Source organism: Anser brachyrhynchus (assembly GCF_964034855.1).
Source record: "Anser brachyrhynchus genome assembly, chromosome: Z".
In the NCBI taxonomy this organism is placed as follows: domain Eukaryota; kingdom Metazoa; phylum Chordata; class Aves; order Anseriformes; family Anatidae; genus Anser; species Anser brachyrhynchus.
The window spans coordinates 8,232,086-8,258,136 of record NC_137697.1 but is presented as its reverse complement, the minus strand read 5'-3'; the positions used below and the strand labels follow the sequence as shown (position 1 = coordinate 8,258,136).

General features: G+C 34.3%; 2 protein-coding genes across 4 annotated transcripts in view; both read right to left on the bottom strand.

The window, feature by feature from the left end:
- Window positions 1-2,618: 2,618 nt before the first annotated feature.
- On the bottom strand, window positions 2,619-25,519 carry LOC308185016 (sperm flagellar protein 2-like). 2 transcript variants are annotated; one of them, XM_080572596.1, is made up of 8 exons: window positions 25,390-25,519; window positions 19,921-20,027; window positions 16,075-16,257; window positions 14,024-14,116; window positions 13,166-13,330; window positions 9,106-9,294; window positions 8,857-8,979; window positions 2,619-3,957 (listed from the first exon to the last, which is right to left on the bottom strand). In XM_080572596.1, exons 1-8 carry the CDS (start codon window positions 25,394-25,396, stop codon window positions 3,874-3,876), a joined length of 951 nt encoding a protein of 316 aa, XP_080428722.1. In that variant the 5' UTR covers window positions 25,397-25,519; the 3' UTR covers window positions 2,619-3,873. The 2 variants fall into 2 exon arrangements, with proteins under 2 accessions (XP_080428722.1, XP_080428723.1); XM_080572597.1 differs by lacking the exon at window positions 16,075-16,257.
- The window catches only part of SPEF2 (sperm flagellar 2), a 68,495-nt gene continuing 66,563 nt past the window's right edge, over window positions 24,120-26,051 (bottom strand). For both annotated transcript variants that reach the window (XM_080572552.1, XM_080572553.1), the window contains exon 33: window positions 24,120-26,029. In XM_080572552.1, the coding sequence (XP_080428678.1) occupies window positions 25,654-26,029 (376 nt within the window). In that variant the 3' untranslated portion in view covers window positions 24,120-25,653. The remainder of the gene's footprint in view (window positions 26,030-26,051) is intronic.

Sequence of the window (26,051 nt, the reverse complement as noted above, 5' to 3'; positions counted from 1 at the left end):
TAGTTGTTTTTGAGTTTTTTTTTGCAGGGATGGACTATAAGTTGTTTTAATCATGATAAGAGTATTGTTAAGATAAACTCTTGCATGCTTTCTAAGGTAGACTACCCAAGGCATTTTCTATGCAGCATACAAAAGAATAACTAAGGCAAGTGAAATTAGGGAGTACAGGAAATAAAATAGTAAGTTACAGCAAACTTTGAAAAAAAGGACCTAACACATTGAAAATGATTAACTGAAAGCTGAACTAGGTTTCAAGGTGTTTTTTTTTTGTTTTTTTTTTTTTTTTTTGTGTGTGTGTGTGTGTGTGTTTTAATATCAAAAATGCAGATATTTCATCCCAGCTTCCATCACAAACTGGATTTAAAAGCGTTATTCATCTTCATTTTATGACCCTGTGATGAGAAATTTTCCTTGACCTTGTTTCAACACTTGATCCTCTTCCCTGCTAAAAATCTCTGTGTTATTTTGAAGCCTAAAAGTTCCAGCCATTGAGTCTTGCTATATCTATATGTCTACTGGAATGGAGACTTTTTATACGGATCCTTGTAAATGGAAATCTGACATGACCACCCCTTAACTTTTCCTTTGATGAGTTAAAAAGAACAAGTTCCTTGAATTTTCGTGTACAAAACATGATTCCCCATCATTCTCATGGTTATTCTCTGAACACTTTCCAGTTTTCAACATTCTGCTTGAAGCTTAGATATTAAACTGAACAAGATATGACTGTAACTCCACTGCCAAAACTGAGTGCATAGCTACTTAGCTTTCCCCCTTCCTAAATACTGGACCTATTTTGTTCTCTGGGTCCCAGCATTATGCTGGGAATCAAAGTCTATTGGATATCCACTGTGAAACTCAATTATAATCAAGTTGTAACAGTTATAAAAAAATAAGTTGGTATTGTCAGGACATACATTCTTTGCTTCTTAAATTATGCCTTTGCCTTGACAATATAGAAATATGTACTGTCTTTCACATGTACTATTTCATACTTCACCATGCAATCCATTTCACTTTTTATTATTCAGCGTAACTTCAGAATTTGTGCTTATTCTCAAACTTTATCAGTAATGATTTTGTTCTATTCCAGGACATTGATAAAACATATACTGTGTGAAAAAGGAGCAAGAATTTAAGAATCCTACCTAAAACAGCAATTCACGATTTTCAGTAGCTGAAGTACCTGTTTACCTCATTGGGATTTACAGATCATAGGAGAACCTTTCTGAGAAGAATACCTTTCTAATTTCCCACAGAGAACATCAGTATGTAAAGTTGGAATTCAACACCTAGTGATTAATGCTGGCTTTTACTAAAGAAATTAGACATGGAAAAAAAGAAAAAATGTAAATTTACTATGCAGTTCTCTTTTGGAAATTTTTAATATCCTCATAGTATTTTTCACACAAGAAGAAGAAGACATAGTCTTGTATGAGTATACATATGTAATGTCTCAAGAATCTGGGGGATGAAATACAATGAAATTTTGACAGAGTTGTACGTGCTGTAAGAAGAAATTATTCTGGTAACAAAGCAGATTATTTTGTATGCATCGTAAAGTCTGTTGTCATAAGTAAAACGAGGATGTTGAGGTTTTAGCATGGTTTGCGGGGGCACAACAGGGTTATATCTGTTTCTAAGATAGTACTTAGCTACAATGTGCCGGTGTGGTTAGCACAAAGCATGTAGACTGCAGAGACACAACATTATTTGCCTGAAGTGATAAGCCTACTGGGTTCTATTTTGAATTTGTATATCATGTATAAATGCTTTGATCTGCTGTGCTAGTCTACCAACTTTTCTTTCAATATTTGACTGTCTGAAATCAACTAAAATGAACCTGCCATTATTGACACCAAGAAGTTTTAAAAATCTGACAAAATGTTTATAATTTTAATCATCACAGAAAAAAGAATTTATTTTACACGTTGGTCTGCTAGATATTGTCTAACTATAACTATGCCAGCTTCTCTTTTTTGCATGCTGGTATTCCTTTTTTGGTGCATAATTGTTTTATAGCTCAAGCAGGCCATTTAAAATCCTTGTTAGGAACATCAGAAATGTTGTGTAAGTGCTATACTGTGTCAAGCAGACTTCACTAAAAAGTTACAAAGATACATTAAAAATGTAAAAATATTCTGTGCAGAGAGCGCTTCTCAACAAAGGTTTGTGGTTCTCTATGAGCTAGCTGACTTCAATGGGACTACTTGTATTCTTAGAGAGCATCATATGTTTGAGTGCTTTGCTGAATCAAACCAGAGAAAGGAAGCTTTAAATGTTTTGTGTGATTGTTACCAGGGTACTGCCAAAATGCAGAAAAAAATACCCCAGAATGACGGAGCAGTGTTCAGGTATGAGTAGGCAGGCGTCTTGGAAGTATTTACTTATTAATTATGTTTCTAATCTAGTAATACATTATAGAGCGCACAAGGTTTGCTAAAAGCTTGGGCAGTTGTCAGATTTCAAATTAGAAGTTATACTGAGTTTGGATAATCACAAATACATTCTTGCCATGTCCAGTCTTCCAACAACTTGAAACCATAGATCAGAAGAATGGGTATCATTGAAAGCCAAGGAGATATTAGACATTTCAGTGTTGAATTCCAGAGGAATTAATTAGAAACAAAAGGTATTCTAAGATTTATATGAAAAAGTTTTGTGAAAATACACAGTTCCCAATATTTTATTTCTAGTCATCATTAGCCACAAGAGAATGAAAAGGTTGAATAAAACTGCAAGGAAACACAAATTTCCTATTAACAAGCACATTTCTATGAAAGCTACTCCAGAACAACCTCCAGGAGAGCCAAAAAGAGTCACATTGGATGTAGAAAAACAAACAACAACTTCAGTAGTAAATAAGGAGAATATCACCAAGACTGCTTAATCTGCCAAAGAATGTAGCAGCTGATAGGTGTCTTCAAGTGCCATAGACATTTTTAGACAAGCACCTATCATACATGAAGACCTGCAATTTGTGGCTGTTGTATGGAGTGTCCCTTAGTACACTATGCTGATTCAAAAATGAATTATGACCGATTACTGAAAACAATTATGTGGAACCCCAATATAAATTACAGTGACTAGCAAACTTATGTGCAGAATTAGCAGTGGAACCACAAATGGTATAGCCCCTACTTTGCTGCTTCTGCAACAAGATAGGAGGAGAGGTTATGGGGCCAGGGGGGAGGAGGCAGCAGCCTATGCCACCCAGCCCCTTGGGCTACATGTGGTGCTGCACCACACAAAGAGTCTGTGGAGTTTTAGTGGGTGGCAACAAAGCTGGGCTGTGATGGAAAGTTAGGAAAAAAGGGTTGGATAACAAAGATTCATCATCTCTGCTATTAACAAGCACTACTTTTTCATGTATATCATGTTGTTTTGGTAGTTTACACTGATCTTATACTGACCATGTTTTCATTTACTTATTTTATTAGCTATGAACTGCATCATTTTTCAAAAAAATAATTAATTTAGAACAAAATTAATCAATATCTTATAAACATTAACAAAATTTGACCAGATATCTTAATTTGTTTACAAAACTTTGATGTACTCTATTCTTCTACCACCTATTAATGAACACAAACAGCTCTATTCAAGTTCAGAAACCAGCTTTTTTTTATTCAGAAATTCCATCAGGATGTTTAAAATGAACTAATAATATTCTTTCCCTGGTTTTGTGTGTGTTTTTAAATTATTATTATTATTATTATTTCTTTAAAGTAACAAATAAACGTAAAATTACTACAAAATTTGTTTCTTTCAATGTTAAATGAATAAATCTTTCCTGTGGAAGGGAGGAGTGGAGATCTAGCACCCATTTCTTACATGCATAACAAAATATATGTTTTCATGAACCACAATTTTTCATGCATCGATATCTTTACATGTTGTGGTTTTCTCACCAATTGACTGTGCTTGTTCAGCTCTCTGGAGAAAGATTTTAATATCCTATGAAAAAGAAAATGAAAAGTTAAAAAGAGGTCATTTCACATAGCAGCTTGATCATCTTAAAACTTGTAATAATAAAGTCCGTCTTTCCATCGTGTGAGCTTTCTGACTAGTCACTACAAGTGTGTGATGAAAAATTAACTTCAACGGTGATACATTACTATAAATTGCATTTTTTCTAGGTTACATAAGATGTTTCCCAAAAGGGCACTTAAAACAGCACTGTCATTCAGCTTTAGCACTATATTGAGCACACTGATGAAAACATAACAATATAGTGGCAATTGCAGAAAGAACGTTATTCATAGCAAATTCTAGAAGAGTTACTGATGTCCCATTCTTATCACTGAGATGGTGTTTTCATGTTATCCACACAATCTCATTGCTTTCCATGGTTTTATGAAACTATGGTGTATTAAAACACAGTTCTCAAAGTAAGCAGAAACCTTAAGCATCTCCTTAACTGTATCATTTAAGTCATTAAAATTCTTGTTTAAAGTTGTTGTTTAAACCAGCAAATATCATTCAGAGCACACAGAGACAAAATTTTCAGTAGTTTCTTTTCTTGTGTGTTCACATTTCAGACTGAACTTAAACAACACATCAAGGAAATAAAAGAAAATAAGTAACTGCAATAGTTGGAATAACACATGCCCCCTTTTAGACATTATAGAGCTGCAGGTTTTTTTTGCAGTTCTGCATCTTTTATAACACAAACTGTGTTATAAAAATACTGTTTATTTTTTATAACACAAAATAAGCGAATATTCAGAATTTTTAAGAAAGAAATGAGTTTAGATTCAAATACATGCTCCCGTATGCATTTGGTGCCTATTTTGAAGATAGAGCCTTTTTTTCAAAAGCATAAACTGCTTGTATGGAATAATGCCTCACATTACTTGCAATGTATGAGCAGCATTTCAGTGAATACAGAACTTGGTTAAAAGATTAATTTTACCAGTCCTTAGTTTTAGAAGGTAGTGCTAACAGTTACCCTGACTCTAAGAAATACTTCAGTTTAAGGAGGCCTACTTCAGTACATTGAGTGAGAAATGAAGTTTCAATTCCGGTTCGACAAAAGTAAATGTTAGCAAATGGAACCTTCAGCAAGCTCATTATCAGTACTTATCACTACCACACAAAGCAGATGAGGATCTCAGTAAACTGTAGTGCTTCTGGCACGATAGAATGTGAATTATGAGTGTTTTAAATTTAAGTACGTGTTCTTGTAAAAAATAAGTTTGAGAAAGCTACTGCTCATCATCACGGAGCAAATGAGATATACAGTCTCTTCCAATACTGTCATTGTGTTCTTGCGTGTGGGAAGTGGAAATTTTATGCTCTAGCAATGCCACAGAAATATATGTTAAATATCAGTCTAAAAGTAAGAATGATATGATCAAAAATTATAACTGGATGAAAAAGAGAGTGATAGAACAGCACTTAAGAATGTGTTAAGCATATGAAAGAAGGTTTCCGCAGGACAGATTTAATTTATGTAGCTACCAGTTTTACAAAGGAAAGCAAAACTAAATAACCTCAAAACATGGGTGAAATAGTCCCCCACAGATTTAGTATGTCTGTATTTAAAGAAGCAGACATAATATTTCTGTTATATTAACAATATTTTTATCATTTTTAATGTAAGGAACATGCTATTTTTCTTGTATATTTGCACTTCTTGTGCTGTTTTTATTGTTTTATGTTATTTTTTTAATGGGATATACATGATCAAGAGAAACATACGTCTCTCATGTAGACCAGGTATTTAAACACTGAGTTTAATTTTCCTTCTCTTGCACACTGGGACATTTAAAACACCACATGAAAAAGTCTTCTCAAGTTTCATAAGTATTACAGCTACTGCCTACAAGTAGACAGTGATTCAGCAATGCTCTTTCCTCCAAAGCATTAAATGTTGTCTATGAACTATATGGTCTGCCTCTTAAACCTTACTGAATAGAATCTTCATGAACTCTTCCTGAGAGAGAATGCATTTTTACTATGCTAAATGACATGTGGAGTTCTGAATGCTTGTTCAGTTCTGCAGTATTAAATGGCTTCTGTGAGTATAAGCAGTTTTTGTAATATTTGCTCAACTTACTAATAAATGTTTTGATAGATATGTTTACTATACAATATTAGAAATCCTAACCCAGTGGAACTTCAATTTAAATGAATATCGGGGTAATGATACTGAAATGATTAACTAAATCAACAACAATAACAGCCATAATAATATGATAATTACTTTACAAGGAACAAGCCTGATGCATGGACCTATATTGAAAGTATTCAAAAAATAGATATATCAAAATACAATGTGGTATCCCAACCTTCAAAATTATTATTTATTTTTTTTTAAAGGAATTAAGTAGTGGCAACCATACTATTCAGGATTTGAAAGCAGGATAAAAAGTGTAACATAACATTATCAAATGCATAATAGTTTTAACTGAATGGTAATTATTAAGGTACCTTGTTGTCCTCATTAAATGTAAGAATGCAGTTCACTCAAAATAATAGATTAATGAATGTATTAAGAATTGTAGAAGTAAAATACAATGCAGACTATTTAAATTTATCACAATCAAAGCACAGAGTTACTAAAATGCATTATTGTCCTGGGTAATTGTATCTGTGATAGTATCAGGATAGAAGTAGGACAAGTTTTGTAACATGAAATAATAACAGCCCTGAAAATGACCTTAATTTTTATTTTGAGACCAACCCATAGAGTAGAAAAAGCAAATTTGCTTGTTTTTTTCCAGCTGGAAAAATATTCTCTGTTACTACTGAATGTATTTAAAATGATATCATTCAGAATGTAATGAAGTGTCTACATAAACATATAGGATTGGTCTGGCTATACCTAATAAATAAATTTCATCTGATAAGTGGAAAAAAAAATGTTGATAATGGAAAACCACTTGCAAGTTCTAGTCAGGATGAGAAAGACTTCAAATCAGGATGAAAAAGACCAAATGATAAAGTAATAGAATTTCCAAGTTTATTCACTTATTGGCATTTGTACTGTGGCTAACAGAAAGGTTGACATAATGCAAGTTGTTGCCAGACTACTGGTGTATGAACTGAAAAAACAAACTCCCTTCAGAAGACATCCATATACCTCACCAGCAGATAATATTCTTTATCAGAGATACTACTGGTTAGAACTGAATAGGCTGTCAAGAGACCAAAGGAATACGGTGCCCCAACATAGATTTTACAAATTGTAAGCTAAATATTTCATTTATGGTTTTCAGCAAAACATTTCATTTTCCACTGTTTATGACTGCAGCAGTAGAAACATTTTAACCTTAAAAACCACACCCTACCTTGCTATATTTATCTTGTAAAAGATCTCAAAATAACAGCACTGTGGTTGGATTTCATTTTTATAGAGATTTTTATAGTCTCTGGAGAATTTCTGAACAAATAATTGATGCTAAAAATATTGTTTACTTATTTTGGAATTGTTTCTTTAGGAAGAAAAAAGTTTACCTGTTCACCAAATATACTTCTATGAATTGTCAGAGGAAGGTCATTCCTGAACGGCATAGATTTCTGACTCGTTCTACATAAAACAATGGCCACTGGTTCTCTATGCATGTTTGCTGGTGAATATAATAATTTGTTTTAAAGTTGAATAAGAACTTGTAGTCTTAGCTCTTCCCTGCTTAAACAGAATTCGAAAGTAAGACTGCAATGCTGATTTCATGCATAAAACAGCAGTCGATATTTACCTGTGCAGTCATGGAATATCATCCTGTCATTCTAAGTACAGAATATGCATTTTAAATGTATACTACAAACTACTCTTCAAGTTGTATAAAATACTTTCTTCTTAAAGTGGTACTGGAAATTTTGATTAAGAATAAACATTCTGCTCTTGATATTCAGCTATTAGTTTGTGAGAAAAGGTTTTCAAAAACAGTACCCTTCCTTGTAAATAGTAGAATATATACATATGGCATTACTCTTTTCACACCATAGTTAAGTGTTACTTTTAGTTGCATCACACTTGCTCTTCATGGGGAACTCGCAGTACGTTGAGTGTGTGTAAAGAATACTTCTTGAGATAGATCATCTATACAACAAAGAGCTCGTTTAAGAAATGTTGTGATCTACAAGAAACTCAGTGAAATTGGAAAAAAATGTTCAAATTAGGAAATGCAGTACATGATTAAATAAAAAGGATCAGGCAAGATGGCATAGGGAAGGCGAGGGAGGAATAACTTTTCATTCCATGGTGTCTGTCCTCCCAAATTTGCTGAGACATACATTGCATGGGGCTTTGAGCAACCTGGTCTAGTGGATGGTAACCCTACCCATGGCACAGCAGTTGGAAGTAGATAATCTTTAAGGTCCCTTCCAACTCAAACCATTCTGTGATTATATGATTTTATGATTAAAGTAGCCAGGATAGATATGATTGATAGTTATAATATTTAATTGAGTGGTCTTTGTTTTATGTTCTCCTTTTGTATCTTTTCCTACTATAACAAATAAATTTTCACCCTAAACTTCAACAGAGTAAATAGATTCTTTTATTCCTATATCTTGTCTTTTACTAATAAGGAGTATGAGCGATATGATAAATACTGTGCACTTCACTCCTTACAGGGAAAAGCACTGCCACCTGTGACAAGGCAGTAGAAAACTTGGAGGCAGCCATAGGCCAGCTAGACAGGTATAAAAAATTGGTCAGAAAGCACTGCACTCTTTGATGGATGTTTTCATTGACAATGAAAAAACTGATCTAATCTACAATCTTCTACGATGTGTATTTCATCTACACTTCAAATTGACGGTATCTAAATCAAAAACATTTCTGGGATAATGCAAATTTCGATATGCATACTTACAAAGTTTGTGGTCCCTGAAAGCAATACTTACAATAAGCTTGTACTCTTGATACCCGTTGATCAAGTCTTGAATGAAAGGATGCTTCAAAAGGAATTCAACTGGAATAGGTGTCAGATCTTCAGCATCTAATTCTTTGTATATTTTTATGAAATGCTTTAAGAAAAAATAATAACTGTTCAAGTTGTTGAGTAAGTGTTTAAAAAAACAGGGGAAAGACTACAGCAGGTATTTGTGTAACATAATGTAAGGTACAAAACCTCCTTTGAATCACCAGACTACCTTATCATATCTGCCTTCCTTCTCTGAGCTACTAAATCTATGATTATCTTCATCTGTACACGCTCCATCATGAAACACTTTGAGTAGAGTTGCCAGTGAAATTTTTCCTTCACCTGTGTAATTCAAGACTTCACTTTCATCTTCTATTAAAGGTCCCTCATTTGTCACTACATCGATGTAAGGAAAAGCCTAAGAAAATAAAGCATGGGTGTAAAACTTAGTCAATAGGTCATCTGTTTCATGTAAGTATTTGTTAAGGATCAATGGATTATACTTTTAAACTTCAGTTCTTACAAAAAAAAAAAAAAAAAAGTCATCAACCTATACAAAATTATCCACCAAACTATGAGATGAAGGAATGGGTCCTGACAGTCCAGAAATATCTATGATGTTGACAACAGTAAAAACTGAATAATCATCTTTTTCCAGGAACCTGGCCAATGTTCCTCTGAGAAATTAATATTTTTCAGAACAACAAAGCATAACAATACTTAACAGTTACAATTTACAATACACTACCAAGAACTTTTTATTTACATGAGTAAGCTTAGTAATTCATAGAATCATAGAATTATCTAGGTTGGAAAAGAACTTCAAGATCATCAAGTCCAACCATAATCCTGACCTACCAAGTCCCATCACTAAACAATGTCCTTCAGTGCAACATCCACATATCTCTTAAATGCTTCAATGGATGGTGGGGGTTGGACTTCCCTGAGCAGCCACTTCTAATGCTTAACAACTCTTTCCACAATGAAATTTTTCCCCATGTCCAAAGTAAACCTCCCTAGTGCAACTTGAAGCTGTTTCCTTGTGTCCTTGTCACCTGAGAGAATAACACCCTCCTCACTGCAAACTCCTTTCAGAAAGTTGCGGAGAGCGTTGAAGTCTCCCTCAGCCTTCTCTTCTTCAGAATAAACAACCCCAATTCCTTCAGCTGGTCCTCATAAGTCTTGTTTACTAGTCCCTTCACCAGCTTCATTGCTTTTCTTTGCACATGCTCGAGCAACTCAATATCCTTCTTGTAGTGAGGGCCCAAAACTGAACACAGTATTCACAGTGCAGTCTCACCAGTGTCAAATACAAGGGGACAATCTCTCCCTGAGTGATTTGCACCAGAAAGTAATAAATCAAATCAAATACAGTAGATCATAGTTTGGAGAAATTTGCTTCCCACAAATTCTGGATGTTCACATGAAAAAAGCAGCATGAATTTTCTAGTCCAATACAAAGAGTCACTGTATGAAATTCATTTTGTTTAAGAGTTAAATAGGCTCACCAGCTCTCCGCAGAAAAAAAGTGAGAAAGGCTTTATGCAGAAAAATCAGGTGTTTGGTATATTGTTTGTTATAAACAAGCGACAAGATATCTTTGTGATGACACTAGAGATGACCAAAGAGAAAAACAAAGAACAACAACAACAAAAACCACTCCAGAGATTTGTCATCACAAAGATGAGAAAGGACCTCATGAAGCTGAACAACACTTTGTCTAGATTAGCCTACTCTGTAGGATAACCATTAACAACAATAGGAAAGTTCATTTAATTCAACATACCATTTTCCTCTTTATTAGGAAGGACACACTGCTGAGATTCAGACATGTTTGTGGTACATGCCTTGTGCATTAATACATTCCTTTTTCAGTACAGGAGGAGCAGGTCACTGATCCACTGATTTTTTTTTTTTTTAAACACTCCGCAGTGGAGAATATAAAAATATCAGCTCTTAGATACAGCACGCTCACTGTACCATTTACGCTTAGCTAAAAGATCTACACGACAAACAACGAAATAATTGAGACCTAAAAGCTAAGCATTTGAAGATAGTACAAGCAACAAAAATCTCTAGAACGTGTTTGCCTGATCTTCTCTCATTAATATAATTAAATTTTCAGAACTATTTCTTTAGGAAGCTTCCAGTCAAGAGTCATTACAATACCAGCAAAAAATGAAAAACAAGAAACAGAGAAGAGACGAATGAAATTAGGTGTCTTTGTATAAGTGTCTGTTTATAAACTCAGAATAAGCTGGATAGCTCTTTATATTCTACTGATGAATATTCCACTGATAATATTTATTGGATTTCCAGTATCTATAATGAGAATTTGGAGATTTAGATCACATGTAAGCAACCACAGGTAGACAACAGTTTAGGTTCATAATTTGGAGCTGAATACTACTTTGGATGTCTTCAGGGACCTAAGCCTTTCTATCTGATGGCTCAATTAAGGATGACACAATACCAACTCATAATTTACATTTTGCCCCCTTGTGGTTGTTGAATATCCTGCATGAAATGCTGGCCCTACTGAAGCCTATGGTTAAACTCACATTAATTTCAGAGAAGCAGGATTTTATTAATTCTCCCTCTCTCTCAGTATTCAATGGGACTGGTAAGGGTATGCATACAGAAGACAAGGTATAAGAAAAGAAAAGAAAAAAGATTAAAATTATGTTCTATCAGCCCTGTGATACCTACTTAGAAGAGACAACTATAAAGCCACATAGAATCTACATATGCAAGCAGTTCATTTAGAATCTAATTCTTAGATGTTTCTAGATTTCTAAGGGACTCTCCAAGATGAATTAGGCAAATACACTGTCCGTATAATACATTGAGAGATATGCATCATAGCACGTATAAATCTTGCCCCTCAGAGATAAATTTTTAATTCTAGATTGGAGGGAAATGTTTTCCTCCACCTGTGACTCATAGCCTTTCACGAAGCCTTTCACATTTAGGTGATAATGCACATGCAGTTACAGAAGTCCCAATCAAAAGAACAAAACCAAACAAAAAGCGCTGAGGAGAACAGGTTGTGTTGTTTTATATCCAATGACCAGAGAGCTAGAACTTTCCTCTGGAATATGGGGTACTAAGTTCAGATCTGCTGTATCTAAGTGGGAGCACAGTCTTCTCCTTTCTGTGCTCTCCTTTTTTTTTTTTTTTTTTTTTTAATGAAAGGTGAAAAGGTAATTGGTATATTCAGACTCTCACACTGACACTTTAAAAACTTCTATTACTTCCCTCTCCAGTCAATTGGAAATAATTCTTCACTCACTTCACATGTTCCCTTTCCAAAACTGTGTTGTGCAAAGCAAAAGCAGACAGAGGGGAGTACAATAATATATGTCATAAGTGATGAAAAGTAATTATGAATATGTATGAAATAACACTGTGTGGTAAAATAATGTCCTTTCTCTACTGTTTCTGGAGAGTATAGCAGTATTTTAAGTACTAGAAAAATGCCAGAGTCACTGTAGTTGTGACAGCATATGAAACATTTTATTATCTAGAAGAGCAAGCTCTTTCCAACGTGTATACTGATATATATCGTATGTTTCAAAAAGTGACTTATACTTCAGCAACATGCAATTAATGTATTTAGTGCATTTACTAATGGCAGTTAGGAGTCTTTAAAAAAATGGGAAATTAATAACATACTTCAGAAACACTAACATCATTCAAAAGCTGAGCTTTATGTGATGTGACCATACATTCATCATGTATTAAAAAAACTCATACTCTAAAAAAATTTTTTTAAATTATTTCACATTAAATAGTTAGTATTAAGCCTTCTGATTTACAGGCAAACTATAAAACAATAACAAAGGTGTATATACTTTTAAATATCTCAGAGAAACATAGTGTGAAAGAAAGTAAAGAGCAGCAATAAAGCAGGTTTTATATCATGAGATGACAATATCACAAACTACATCATAGTCCTACTCATGTGGACTGGTAGCCGGACTAAGACTAGGTCAGAGAATGTCCTCAGTTTTTACCCCCCAACCGTACAGGGAGTAGTTACCAGGAAATATCTTAAAATTTTGTTATTATTTAACAAGTAACATTTTAGACTTTTGGAAGAATACTTCTGAGTATTAGTACCAAAATTACTGGGACTGTTTGCAGAGTTCCCATGAAGTCAGTGGGACTGTTTGTGAGGGCTGGATCTACTCAGTATATGGATATGTACAGAAATCGAGCTAACCTATAATTTAGCAAGCATCACTACTATTCTCTAATATTTTACTTAAATATTTTACCCCACATACAAGAGAAGATTCTTCTTTTCTATGAATATATGTTCCAGCAGCAATGCTAAGTGCTCGGTAGACACCTTCAACAGGATCAGAATGAGCAGCAAAATAAAGTAGCATCTCAGTATAGTTGAATAGAGCAGGATCTTGTCTGGTGTCAGCAAATAAGCTGAAGAAAAACTACAAAAGGACAAAAATATTTACATTAATTTCTACTAATGAATGTTGATAAAATACAAATCAAAAGCTATACAGAAGAGGATGACAAAGTAATGACAGCTGAAAAGTGATACTATCCTTAAAAATGTGTTGAGGTTGTGTAAATTGAGATAAATAGTTGTGTCTGAGTCATTCAAGGAAACAGAAACTGTACTATTTTATTTTTTCAGAGTGAGGATTTTAGCAGAAAAGAAGAAATTCACCAAATGTGATATAATTATAGGTAGGCCTAAACCTTTTTCCTGTATTCAGATTACATCTGCATCTCCCTCTTCCACAGTGATGTCCATGAGCTTAGATGCAGGGATCATTTGCCTCTCATTCTTTACAAAGTTGTTCACTGTATAGCAAAATTTATGTGGTTCAACATAGTTGAACATGGTTCAACAGAGAACAGAAATAATTTTTTTCTGAGAAGACTATGATTTAGAATACTAAAGGACAATTCATAGATTCCTGTCCCTGATTTCCACATTATTTCTAACTTTGAGGTTTTTATACATGGAAGCCATATTCTGAAGTACCACCTGACCTTAAAATCCACTGAAACATTGCAGCAATTATGGAAGAAGAGACCTAAGAGACTTCAGAATGAGAACTCTTGTGTTAGAATAGTGAGTGGTCTCTTCAAAATATCTATGTTTTCAAAGTTACCTTTATGAGATGTCCTAGCCTATCAAAAGGCAAAGGTTCTGTGCAACCTTTTGTACTGTTTAGATCTTCATTTCCAGTAAACCATAAGCCAACCTGAGAAAGAAAAAAAAGTCATTTATTTTCACACCTTAAAAAAAGTGGTCTTTATGCTCTGTAACTGTTGAACAGACTAGTTACTGGGAGCTTGATTCAGGGATTTAATCAAGCTGAATTTGTTATTAATATATTTGTTATTAATATACAATGACATCAGTTTAATTAACTGTTTGGACTTTGTAACAGATACTTTAGGAATTATTGAAAATTGAACAGCGAAGTGACACTATGCTCTTGAAAAAGGTGAAAATTAACTAGGTAGTTCTAAACTTAAACTGCTCAAGAAGCAGAATATGATGCAGAATTTCTGTGTGTGTTCCTGTTAGGGTATCCTCTGCTACCCTGTTGCTTTTGTCTTAACTACTCTTTTGGAAACAATTGTCCAAACCCTTCAGTGCAACCAGGGAAAGAATCATAGCTGTTCCCATGCATGCCTACTTCCAGCAACAAATAAGTGTCCTGTAATGATTAAAGAGCTACATCTACTCCAGCATACTAAACCTGCCCACATTTATATAGGCCTCTTCTGAAAAAAAGGATCTTCAACTGAGAGTTACCTGTGTGTTTATAAACCTTCTAGTCCTTTTCAGTCCTTAACCAACTGCACAAGACTGTAGTTTTAGAGTCAGTAGTCTCAGGGAAGTTTGGAAGAACTAACAGGGGTAGGTCAATAAACAAACGAATGTACACACTTGCATGTTTACCTTGAGCTGACTGAATGGGAGCCATTTCTGATCCTGAAGTGCGTAAATATTTTGATCAGTTATTATTACTTTATAATCAGGATCCTATGTTTAAAATGTTAATTCGCAGCCTTGAATGTCTTAAATCTGTTTATTTGTATACTCTCAAATTTCAGTAAAAATTACCATAATAGACAAATAGATGCAGCATGTAGACCTGCAAATTTTGTGGGTTTTCTGGCTTTGCAGAATTTTACTTTTTTTTTTTTTTTTACCAGTCTTGGGTGGGATGTGGTTCTGCAGCAAGTTTTCAATTAATCAGAGAAGTTCTGAAACAGGCAGGTTTCTGGAATAACACAGCCTTTATTTAATTTTGGAATATATCTAGTGTTAGACATTTTAAAAACAAACTACATTAAAGGTTCTATGAAATTTGTTTAAAACATTTTGGAAATTATTTTAGTATCACCAAATCCAAACTGACAGAGCTATGAAATATTTGTGTGTACATTCATACACATACACACATATATACACATATATATTGGCTAGTGCACATTAAAAGACTGAACCAGCAGTCATCCTAAGATTAAAAATCCAAAGTAAAACTGAAAATTTATAGAAGTAGGTCAAATATGTTAAAAGGAAAAAAAAAAAAAGTATTCTTAATACTTTTTTACAAAACTTGCTTCTTTAAAAACAGTTCTAAACCTTGCAAAGTTTTAAATAGAACTTTTTTTTAAACAAAAGAATGGATCAAATAATTGTTTAATTTCCTATATATTCAAGGTCTGAAAAACAACCTTCATTTGCAAAAAATTCCTTATTGGAAAAATTCTCAAAATATTTAATTAAATTGGAGCTGGTGAGACCAAATTAAAATATTTGTTTTTGTTTGGGGCAATTTTTTTGTGTTATGGGACTTATACAGTGTCAATCAATAGTAGTGTCAGCTAATTGTAGTTCAAATGCTCACAGAATAGTTTCTTTAGGACAGGAAGGATTTTCTTTTTAAATTATTTTATGGCTTAAATAGGAAACAGAATTAAAATGTAAGATTAATTAGTCTGATTTTTGTAATTAATATATAAGGATAAGATAAATATTTGGCCCTCAATTTTCTGAACACATTTTTCACTAGAAAGCACCCTCAAATAGCAAAGCATTTAAAATTCAGGCTGATTTTTCTAAGTTTGAATAAACCTGACAATACATCATTCAATTCAAAGAGATTAACAAATGAATATTACTCAAAGAGAAAAGAATTATAACCTGCATATAGCGTTCCTGTGTAACTAAGCCTGATCCAGCTACATCAATAGACTTGAAGATACGGAGAGTTTTGAGAAGTTGTGTCAGAGATGGCACTGGCCAAGGCTGTGCTGCTGCTAAAAGGAATCTGCGCCAGTCAATCAGTTCTGAGTTCACTGTGAATGCAGATGTCAGATTTTGCAACTATAAAAAGAAAATAAATATTGTCAAATATGTATGCATAAACATATACTTTCTATATATTATGCATACTTAGTTCTTTTTCCTATTTAGGATGGACAAGATTATCCATTGAGATTTGTATATGTCAAAGATACATCAAAGATGTATAAAGGATTCAGAGTTCTTTCTACTTCCTCCTTGTCTGCACAGTGTAGTTACACTGACACATTTATGAAATTTACAGCTTATAGTGACTTTACAGTAACTCCAATGGAAGCACAAGCATAGTTCCACTTAGTAAATAAGAGGCTTTATACAGTAAAAACACTGATATTTTCTCACTGCCCTCAAGTGCTTATGCCTCATGTCCTCATGAGAAGCATCTGTGGTTCACCCCAAACTCTTGGAGCACTGCCACTCTCCTACCTCTTTCCCCTGTACAGTGAGCATCTGAGTTTTGAGGGAGAGCAAGAGCCTTACAAATTAGTTTCAAGACTCTGATTTCTTTCAGAATGTATGGCTAACTCTGTATCTGTCATGGATGGAAATTATATGTACTTCACTCGTAACAGAGAAGAAGCAATGTATTTTATTGATATAATGTAGTGATCTAACAAAGCTTAATCATAAATAAGACAAAAATAAGATTTGAGACAGTGAGGTACACTTGGATATTTACTGTATAGAGGGCAGGGTCAAACAAATGGTCAAGAGACCCTGACAGTCACGAGGTTCAGAGTGGACCCCCTTACTTTCTAAACTCCTGCTCAGAGAGGTGCCTAGGTGTGGCTGGATCCAAACTTAGTCCCACAGTTGGTCAATGATTTATGTCCAAAGGATTATATGTGCACAACCAATCTAAGATGTAATCTTAGCAAAGCTTACAAAGTTTAGCAAGCTATCAGCCACTTACTATCTGCTGCAGATAAGGAATCTCTCAACAGTAAGGAATCTCTCAGCCTTGAGGGGCAGACCTTGTGAGGCATCCCTACTCAAGGGGACATCCTGGCCTGCAGCCCACTGCCATGCAGGAGAGATCAAAGGGCTCTTGGCTCACTCTTTATAGGGTGAGATAGAATCATAGAATCATTAATGTTGGAGAAGACCTTCACGATCATCTGGTCTAACCATCACCCTACCACCAATAGACACCCACTAAACCATGTCCCTAAGCATTATGTCCAACCTTTCCTTGAACACCGCCAGGGATGATGACTCCACCACCTCCCTGGGCAACCCGTTCCAATGCCTGACTACTGTTTCTGAGAAGAAACATCTCCTAATTTCCAGTCTAAACCTCTCCTGGCACAACTTGATGCCATTCCCTCTAGTCCTATCTCTAGTTATCTGTGAGAAGAGGCCGACTCCCTGCTCCTTACACCTTCCTTTCAGGCAGTTGTAGAGAGAGCAATAAGGTCTTCCCTGAGCCTTCTCTTCTCCAGACTGAACAACCCCGGTTCCCTCAGACTCTCCTCGTAGGACTTTGGTCCAGACCCTTCACCAGCTTTGTAACCCTTCTCTGGACATGCTCCAGACCCTTGATGTCTTTCCTGTAGTGAGGGGTCCAAAACTGAACACAGTACTTGACGTGCAGCCTCACCAGAGCTGAGTACAGGGGGATGATCACCTCCCCGGTCTTGCTGGCTACACTATTCCTGATACAAGCTATTTACACTATTCCTGATACAGGATGATTGACTAACAGTCATATCTGTATACTATAGATGTTGTGTAACTATAGATGTTAGTTTCTTCCAAATTTGGCTTGAGACAGACATTGACCAGCACTGATGGTCAGGTGAGCACATTGCTCAGCTAGCCTCTTGGCTGTTGTATTGTTAACTGTCCCTCATGAATCCACTGTGACCAGATGGCACCCATCATGACTGCTGCTGGTGGTTATCTTCTTAAGCAGGGTTATGGAAAATAAAGCTGGGAAGGTTGTGGGGAGTTGGAGGTACACCATCATATTATCACTAAATAAAACAGGCCAGAGACCATTGTTTGTCACTGAGGCTAACTGGCATGTGCAGTTGGTAAACATCTAAATAAATACTCCCGCTTCCTAAATAGGGGGTTATACTTAAGCTGCCTATGAGATAATAGTCCTTAGTGTGTGCTAGTGGGGAACTGAACTGACAATTTAGTAGCATGAGTACAAAATTTAGTAAGTGCTTGGGCCTGTGCCTTGGCCCTATTTTGCTTACTCTTTCAGGTATTCACCACATGGGTTTTCTTTGTTCCAGAAGTGTTTTCAGTTATCAAAAACAATTAATAGAAAAGCTGCTTTGCAGCTTGCCATGTATTCTTTTACAGCTGAGGATGCAGTATGTGGATAGCAGGGTGAGGTCCTGATCACAAACAGGGAAATATATGTAAGATCTCCTGATAGAGCATTGTGAAGGACGTAACGAATCTGGCACAGTTCATTTCTGCACTATTGGTGTGGTGAGAACTTACTATGTTCCTCTATACTATGTTCTTCTCCAAATACTGATTTCCTTGTCAAGTGTCTGGTTGGTTTCAGACTGGATTTCCAGACGGAAGAAATGTATTTAGAGGGCTTAGGGCCTTAGGCAACACAGAGTGAATCAATTCAATAATGTTGTAGATGCCATCTGTCCTAAAACTGGCAAGTATAGCACTGCTTACTTTAATTTCAAAACTTATTTGAAATTACATTAAGTCACAAACTGTAAAGATGAAATGGTGACTTCAGTTCAGAATAGCTTCTGCAGAATAAACTTACACTTTAGGTCATGCTTCATTCATTTCCTTTAGCATGGCAATTCTTGCTTTCACAATAAATTTAAAAGTCTCATTTTAAAGTCATGCTATTAAGGAAACTCTTTTAAAGGAAATCCTCTTCTTAAAATAAAAATAGTACTTATAAGCACTAAGAGCTCTTAAAGAATAAAGAACATGGGATACATGCACGTGTGCTCCATTACCAAACTGAATATTTGACTCATACTTTTCCCCATATAATTAATTTCCTGTGCTAAGATTAGATTTTTTACATACTGATGACAGCTGTGACTAGTTTTCACTAAACTCAGTGGAAATCCATCACTCAGCAACTTTAAAATGGTTTACTCATGCAATTCATCTGTGTGAAGAATATTTGAATAAAGCTGCTTCCATCATGTGTGGTCCAAATAAAATCTTAATGTGAATTGTGAATAACTCCCAGAAATAATTATCAAAATATACTAAAAATAGCATACACTAGGTATTTTTGTCCCATACATTTTACCAACAGCATCTCAAACTAATCAATGGATTTTGTGATGAAAGATTTGGAAAGACTAAATTTTTTCATGTTTCTAAATCTGAAAATCATGGGTAAATAAGATTAAAGTCATACAGCTCCAGATTTTATTCTCCTATCTCATAACAAAGAACAAAAACAGTCTTAATTTAACATCTGGAAGTGAATTTTCCACGTTTTCTAAGGAACTGATGTAATTTGAAATTTGTAAATAAATATAGTGCTAACATAAGCATTTAATTCCTAGCACGGTGGTTTCTTTGGCTTCTTCTCTACTGAAAGGGAACAATTTTAAGGAAAAACTGATAATGCCCTGTAATAGTTATTCTCTTGACTTTGTCATAGGAAGGACAATGCTTCATCTTCTACACAAAGCAATATCTCAGGAAAAAAAAAAATAGTTGTTAACTTACATCTGGAAGTGTTAAGTTCATCCATGCATCAGGAAGGTAATTTGTTCCAAGGTTCAAATTAATCAGGTCAATAAAAATGTCAATAAATACTTTCTTATATATAAAACCTAATGAAATAAAATAAAAATCAATAAAAAAATATATTTAAATAGACTTCTTTTGTTAAAGGGAATCCATTTTTTTATATTAATGGCCATATGGGAAAATATTTGTTTTGCTATTCTGTAGTATTCATATTGGCTTTATCTTTGAAGCCAAGCATAATACATTCTCATTTAAAATAAATAATGTGGGGTCTGTTTAATAGCAAAATGTCAAATATTCCAATAAACTACAACTATTTTGATATTTGTCTTGATCTCCACTGTGATCACTAATCTATCCTCCCAGTTTACACTGGCAGTTAATAAGCATTTTAAAAATACCAATCACAATCACATACATATTTTGTATATTGAATACCTACCAACCTTTTCTTTCACTGTGCTCTATTTTAGTTAATCATAAATCCATCTCTACCCTTGGTAAACGTGCGCTAGAGAATAGGATGGTAAACACAGAATATTCTCTGTTAAAATTTGAAATGAAATTTAATTGCTTTAAAAGTTTTGTAGGATCAGCTTTTGGGAGTTAGAGATAAATAGCTCTGTCAATTTTAATTTAAAGCAATCAAAAGATAAATTAGTGCATGCATATATGACATGGATGTATAGATAACAAAACTTAATTTTGTAAAATAGGGATAGATTTGCTTATAAGCAAACAGTAACTTTGAATTTCATGTACATTATTAAAACACAGAATGAAGTATACTGAAATACAATAGATAAATATGAGTCTGTCCATTCAGAAACAGACTTTCTTTGCTCAGTGAGGATTCACTGTAAAATCTCTGCAGTAAAGATAAAAAAAATGTAAAGAAAGTTTCAAATGAAATTTTAAGAGACAAGACTGATTTGGTCAGGCTATGATCCCTTCTGCAAGGTCAAGACAGTAAGTTTTCAGATTATAAAGCAAACACAAACAATGAAAAACAAGAAGGAAAAAAAGTCTCATTGTTTTTTCCTTACTGCAGCCAAACTTTTGTCCCTTTTGAAAGGAGCCGTTATGTATGTTCTACAGCTAAAAGCTTTTGTCTTTGAGGTCCCTTCCAATCCAAATCATTCTATGATCTCTGAAGTGAAACAGGGAAGTGAAAATTCTTAAGTTTATGAAAAAGATTTAAGTGGTAGAAATAAAAAGAATGTGTTTGAATATTAATTTAATTGTGTGAGCATTCAAAGTCCAGTTGCCAATTTGATTTAGTAGGTCTGCACTCTCTGCTGTTTGCCTCCAATCCTGAATCAGGAGTTAAGCCCTCAGCACTTCTTAATACAGCAGGAAAAACCCCATACATATATAAGCTTGGAGAGAAAACGAAAAATAGATTTGGGAAGCTTAAAGTCTGTTGGGACAAGAAGAAGGAAGAAATATCTGGACTTGAAGCCATATGTTCTACCATAAATTTCAGCATGAAAGCAAAAGCTAAAAAAAATATTGTCAAACAGATAAGCATGCTAACAGTGATAACATCACCTCCTGAACGTTTTTGACTTACGTGTTTTGAGAAAGAACACATTTTTAAAGTCCTGTGAGCTAGGCTGTTTACTGAAAGACAGTGAATTGTTGATTTAATCACTTTAAGGTGATCAGAAACTTGTATGAGTACTTCAAACCACAAGAACCAGATAATTTCCATATGGCACAATAAAGCCTACATCACAAAAGTATCATTACTGGGAGACTCCATAGAAGATTAAGTAGTAGTTACCTCTATTCTAGGAAACTATTTATTGGTTCATGGGGAGAAAAGGCTATGGTCCACAAAGGAGGCAGTAAAAAGTTTATATGAAAATAACAGGAAAAGTTTTTACATCTTACTTGCAGTCCCAAGATATCCATTGCTTTACTATGTGAAGTCCAGCTATCATCATTTTTATTTCATATTTTACAAATTGTTTCCATTTTCACATCTGATCCCTTCTACTCTGGAAATTTGCAAACTTCTTCTCACTGTATCTTATGGCTTAAACTGTTGAATTCCTACTATGATTTCCCTATGTAACAATTAAAAATGCAGCTCCTGGATTTCCTATGTGCTTCTGGCTCTGCATACAATTCCAAAAAGATATAAATATCCTCATGTCACTTTCTGTGACACTATTTGACTTCAGAAACATACCAAAAAACTATTTGAGGGGCAAGGAAATTAAAGCACTTGAATCAAGAGATAATTCCTGAAATGGGATTAAAGGATTGGAGACTAAACCATTAATGACTATTTATAGAAATCTGATTGGATCGTAGAACATACTAGAAAATAGTTTATAGGTAAATTTGACCTTAGCTGATGTAAGCTAAGACAAACCAATAAATTATAGTGGGATTAAGTTTAAGCACTCTCAGGTGGTCTGCAGCATCTACCCATTTTTCCTTCTCTGTGGTAGAGCTAAGGAAGCTCTTCTCTCTTTTATTCAGAGTTAAGCTACTCTCTATCTGTTAATTATATAATTGATGATGTGCTGTAGGATAATTTCTTAAACTACCTCCTCATGAAATCTCTGATGTGGGACAATTCTGAAATATTTTTAAAATGGTATAATAGTTCAAAAACTTCAAATGTAGCACAACCTAATTCCCCCTCGTCACATACCTAGGTGGAAAAAGGGAGGTTCAGAGGAAGAGACGAAATCCCTCATATGCATATAAAGAGATACCAAATAACTGCCTTCAATGTATTTTTTGATACTTAGTCTAGAATCAATGTATTTGTTTTTATATTATAGAGCACGGAACTATTTTTAAATGTCAGATTAATCAGTTTTCTTCAGGGGTTGCCAATGCCACAGAACCGCTCAACAGTCATGGTGAGATGCTGAGTGGGCAGCCACACAGATGGTGCTGAGAAAAGAAGACTGGTGCTCCCAAATGAGGCTCTGCAAGTGGTAGGAAGAAATAGTGTCCTCTGGGATAGAATGAGAAAACACTTCCCAGGATCTTCTTTGTCCATCTAACAAGAATGGTTTCAAAACACGTGCTCTTTACAAAATCTTTTCGTTCAGTAAGTCCAAATTAAAAAAAAAAAAAAAAAAAGAAAGAAAAAGAAAGAAAGAAAAAATGTATTTCTTGAGTGACATAAATGACTGAATAGAAAATAAATGTATTAAATGTGTAGATACTGTCTTAACTAGAAGGGATAACAATCATTTTGGAAAAAGAATCAGAATTCAAAGAGTTTTTGAAAAAGTGGAGAGATGGTCAAGACCAGTAAGTAAATTTCACTGAAAACAAATCAAAGTGCTTTGAGGAAAAAGTCTGCAAAAATTATTGTGTTTATTACATTGCAGATAAAACCAATGTGGAAAAGATTTCAAGCACTTTGAAGAATGGAATTAGAATTCAAAATGAACTTTACAAATTGGAGGTATAGACTGGGATAAAAAGAACACTATCCAATACAAATAAATGTTAAGTGCTACACCGTGCTGAAATAATGCACTGCATAAATGTCACAGGCAGAATCTTACTGCCAAAGTACCAGTTCCGTAGAAAAGGCTCTAGGGATCATAGTTGATTACAATATTGCCAGAAAGTACATGTGAAGACACTGGAAACAAACTTTGTATTCTTTTTGTTTTTTAGGTTTTCTGCTGGCATACAATCTTGGAATTTGAAGATCTAGAAGGGTGCGTGGAAACTGAAGAGCACTCAGAAGAAAGCAGCGAGAATAACTACCAAGTTAGAAAACATGAGAAAAAATATTGAAGCACTTCTGTTAATTTCATCTACAAAAGGAACATTATAAGTAAACAGGAGTAGTTTTTCAGTTAAAATCAAGTATTACAAAGAAGCTAGTGATAAAGTCCTCTCCAGTTAAAACTGAGAAGTATGAGAGGAAATCAAATTTCTTTTCTGCAAAAATATTTCAGATATTAGTAAAAATATAGAGTGAACTATTTTAAAAGCTTATCAAAACAGAAACATGAGCAAATACTGACTACAGACTGGGTGACTTGGTCTTATTTCATTGCAGGATTTTTAATATTCCTTTCCAAGTACTTTTTATGATACCAAGATTTCACTAAAAAATGAGATGCTGCCCTGGCACCATGGAAGTGACTTCAAATAAATAGATTTAGATAGATAGATTCAAAATATAGTTTTATTTGTTATGGTGTTTTTGTTTGCCTTTTTTTTTTTTCTTTTTTTTTTTGTCTTCTGCTCTTGGACATTCTGGGTACACATTTCCAAAAACTTTTTAACTTCATCATTGCTAGAACTTCCCCACTTGAAACTTCAAGGGGAAAACCATGGTATTATGAGACTTATGAGAAAATCCTTATAATTAGTTATGCCATATATCTAAGAAAGTACCCTCTATAATATCTATCTTCTTGCTTATTAGGTAAAATATAACTACACATTTCTGTTATCTGAGAAATCACAAATGCACATACTTCAATGATGCATCTTTTATAATATACCATATAATGCACAGTACTGATTTCTTGCTCTGATCCCTACAACTTAGCTCTGCTTGTGTGGATTATCATACCTTAATGAGCTATGCATTCAAAATGTACTCTATTTCTGTTGTAGGCAAATATTTAGACCTATAAGTAGCATGAATATTTATGCAAAATACTCAGAATGACTATATAAATAACATACCTTCTGCAATTACTAGAAATGTCTAATATTGAAAGTTGAATGTTGAATCTCAACTTAGAAAAGGGTTGATTTAAAGGTGAATGACCTCAAATTTGTTTCTCCCGAATTATTTCTAGTTCATCACTGTTTGAAAAGTCTTCGATGATTTCACTTTAGCTTTCTCAAAATATATTCTTTTGGTATTCTTTTCCTTGACTGGAATTTAGCAAGCAGGAAGTTGCATTTAAAACATGTGGGTAGTGGCAAATTATGAAATTTGAAACTTCTCTGAACAATTCTCATTCTCAAGTCGTAGGATAAAAATCAACATATAACATTCTTATCGCAGCCTTCACTGAAACATTTTTACAGGAAAAAGAAGCAGTTTAAACTGTGAAGTATATTGGTCATATCCTGGCTATAATGTTATCTATTATGGGAAGACTGATTTATGCAATAAATAAACAGCAATGGAATATGGATCTGTTTTGCTTCTGCAGGAATCTTCTGAAGGACAAGTCTGACAAACATTATCCACAAGAGATTAAAAAGTAGCAACACATACAGAGAGAAGGCATGACACAAAATTCATAGGCCACAGAGGCCAAGCAATCATTAGACAGTAATAATACACCAATTTCCCATACATTTATCAAAACAAAAACAGGGTTTTCAGAATCAATAAAACTTCTTGAACCATTAAAGAACAAGATGACAGTTAACTCCAGTGGATATAAATGTGTCAATGGCTCAGATTAAATGCAACAATCAGATAGTTACCAGTCATCCCTCTGTCCAGGCGTCACAACAGCCACAATGTACTCCACATTTTTTGTTCATTCTTTTCAGCTTTGTAGGAATCAAGTAATGAATGTCAAATATGATGTTGATTCAGCAGTGAATACAGAAAGAAGAGCCACATTTTCAAATTGTAATGTTATGAAAAAATATAAATTTCACATTCATTCATCTTGCAAGATATGTTACTAAAGTGTCCATGTATGTTAAAAGAGTGACTGCGAAGTAAAAACTAAGAATTTTCATCTAATCACTTTCACAGTGACTCTCCACATCAAACTCAGAGGAGCAATCTGATCTTTCATTTGTCATCATATCACCTTCCTGTAGTCTTCTATTTCTCTGCCAACTACTATTCCACAAACGTATAGCTTTCTTGGGGTCAAACTTCTGGATATCTGGAGAGTTCATCTGAATTATCATGAGATCTGTCACACTTTCAGACACTAGTTTAGAGTGCAGATGCATCATGGTGAATTTCATTTGACTGAAGCCTCGCTCTGTCTCAGCTGAACTTGCTGGCAGAGTTAGGATCAAATCTACCAATGTCAGGATGTTGGGATACTTCTTTGAATAATCTGAGTTCACCAAATCCCATGTCAAGGTCTGGATGTTCTGAAATCTAAAAAACATAGTAAAAAGTA

Coding starts and splice junctions, on each gene's coding strand:
- LOC308185016 (XM_080572596.1), bottom strand. Junction 14,117..16,074: donor CACAGGAACGCTATATGCAG/GTTATAATTCTT, acceptor TTTCTTTCTCAG/GTTGGCTTATGGTTTACTGG. Junction 3,958..8,856: donor ATCAAGAGTACAAGCTTATT/GTAAGTATTGCT, acceptor TCTTTTTCATAG/GATATTAAAATCTTTCTCCA.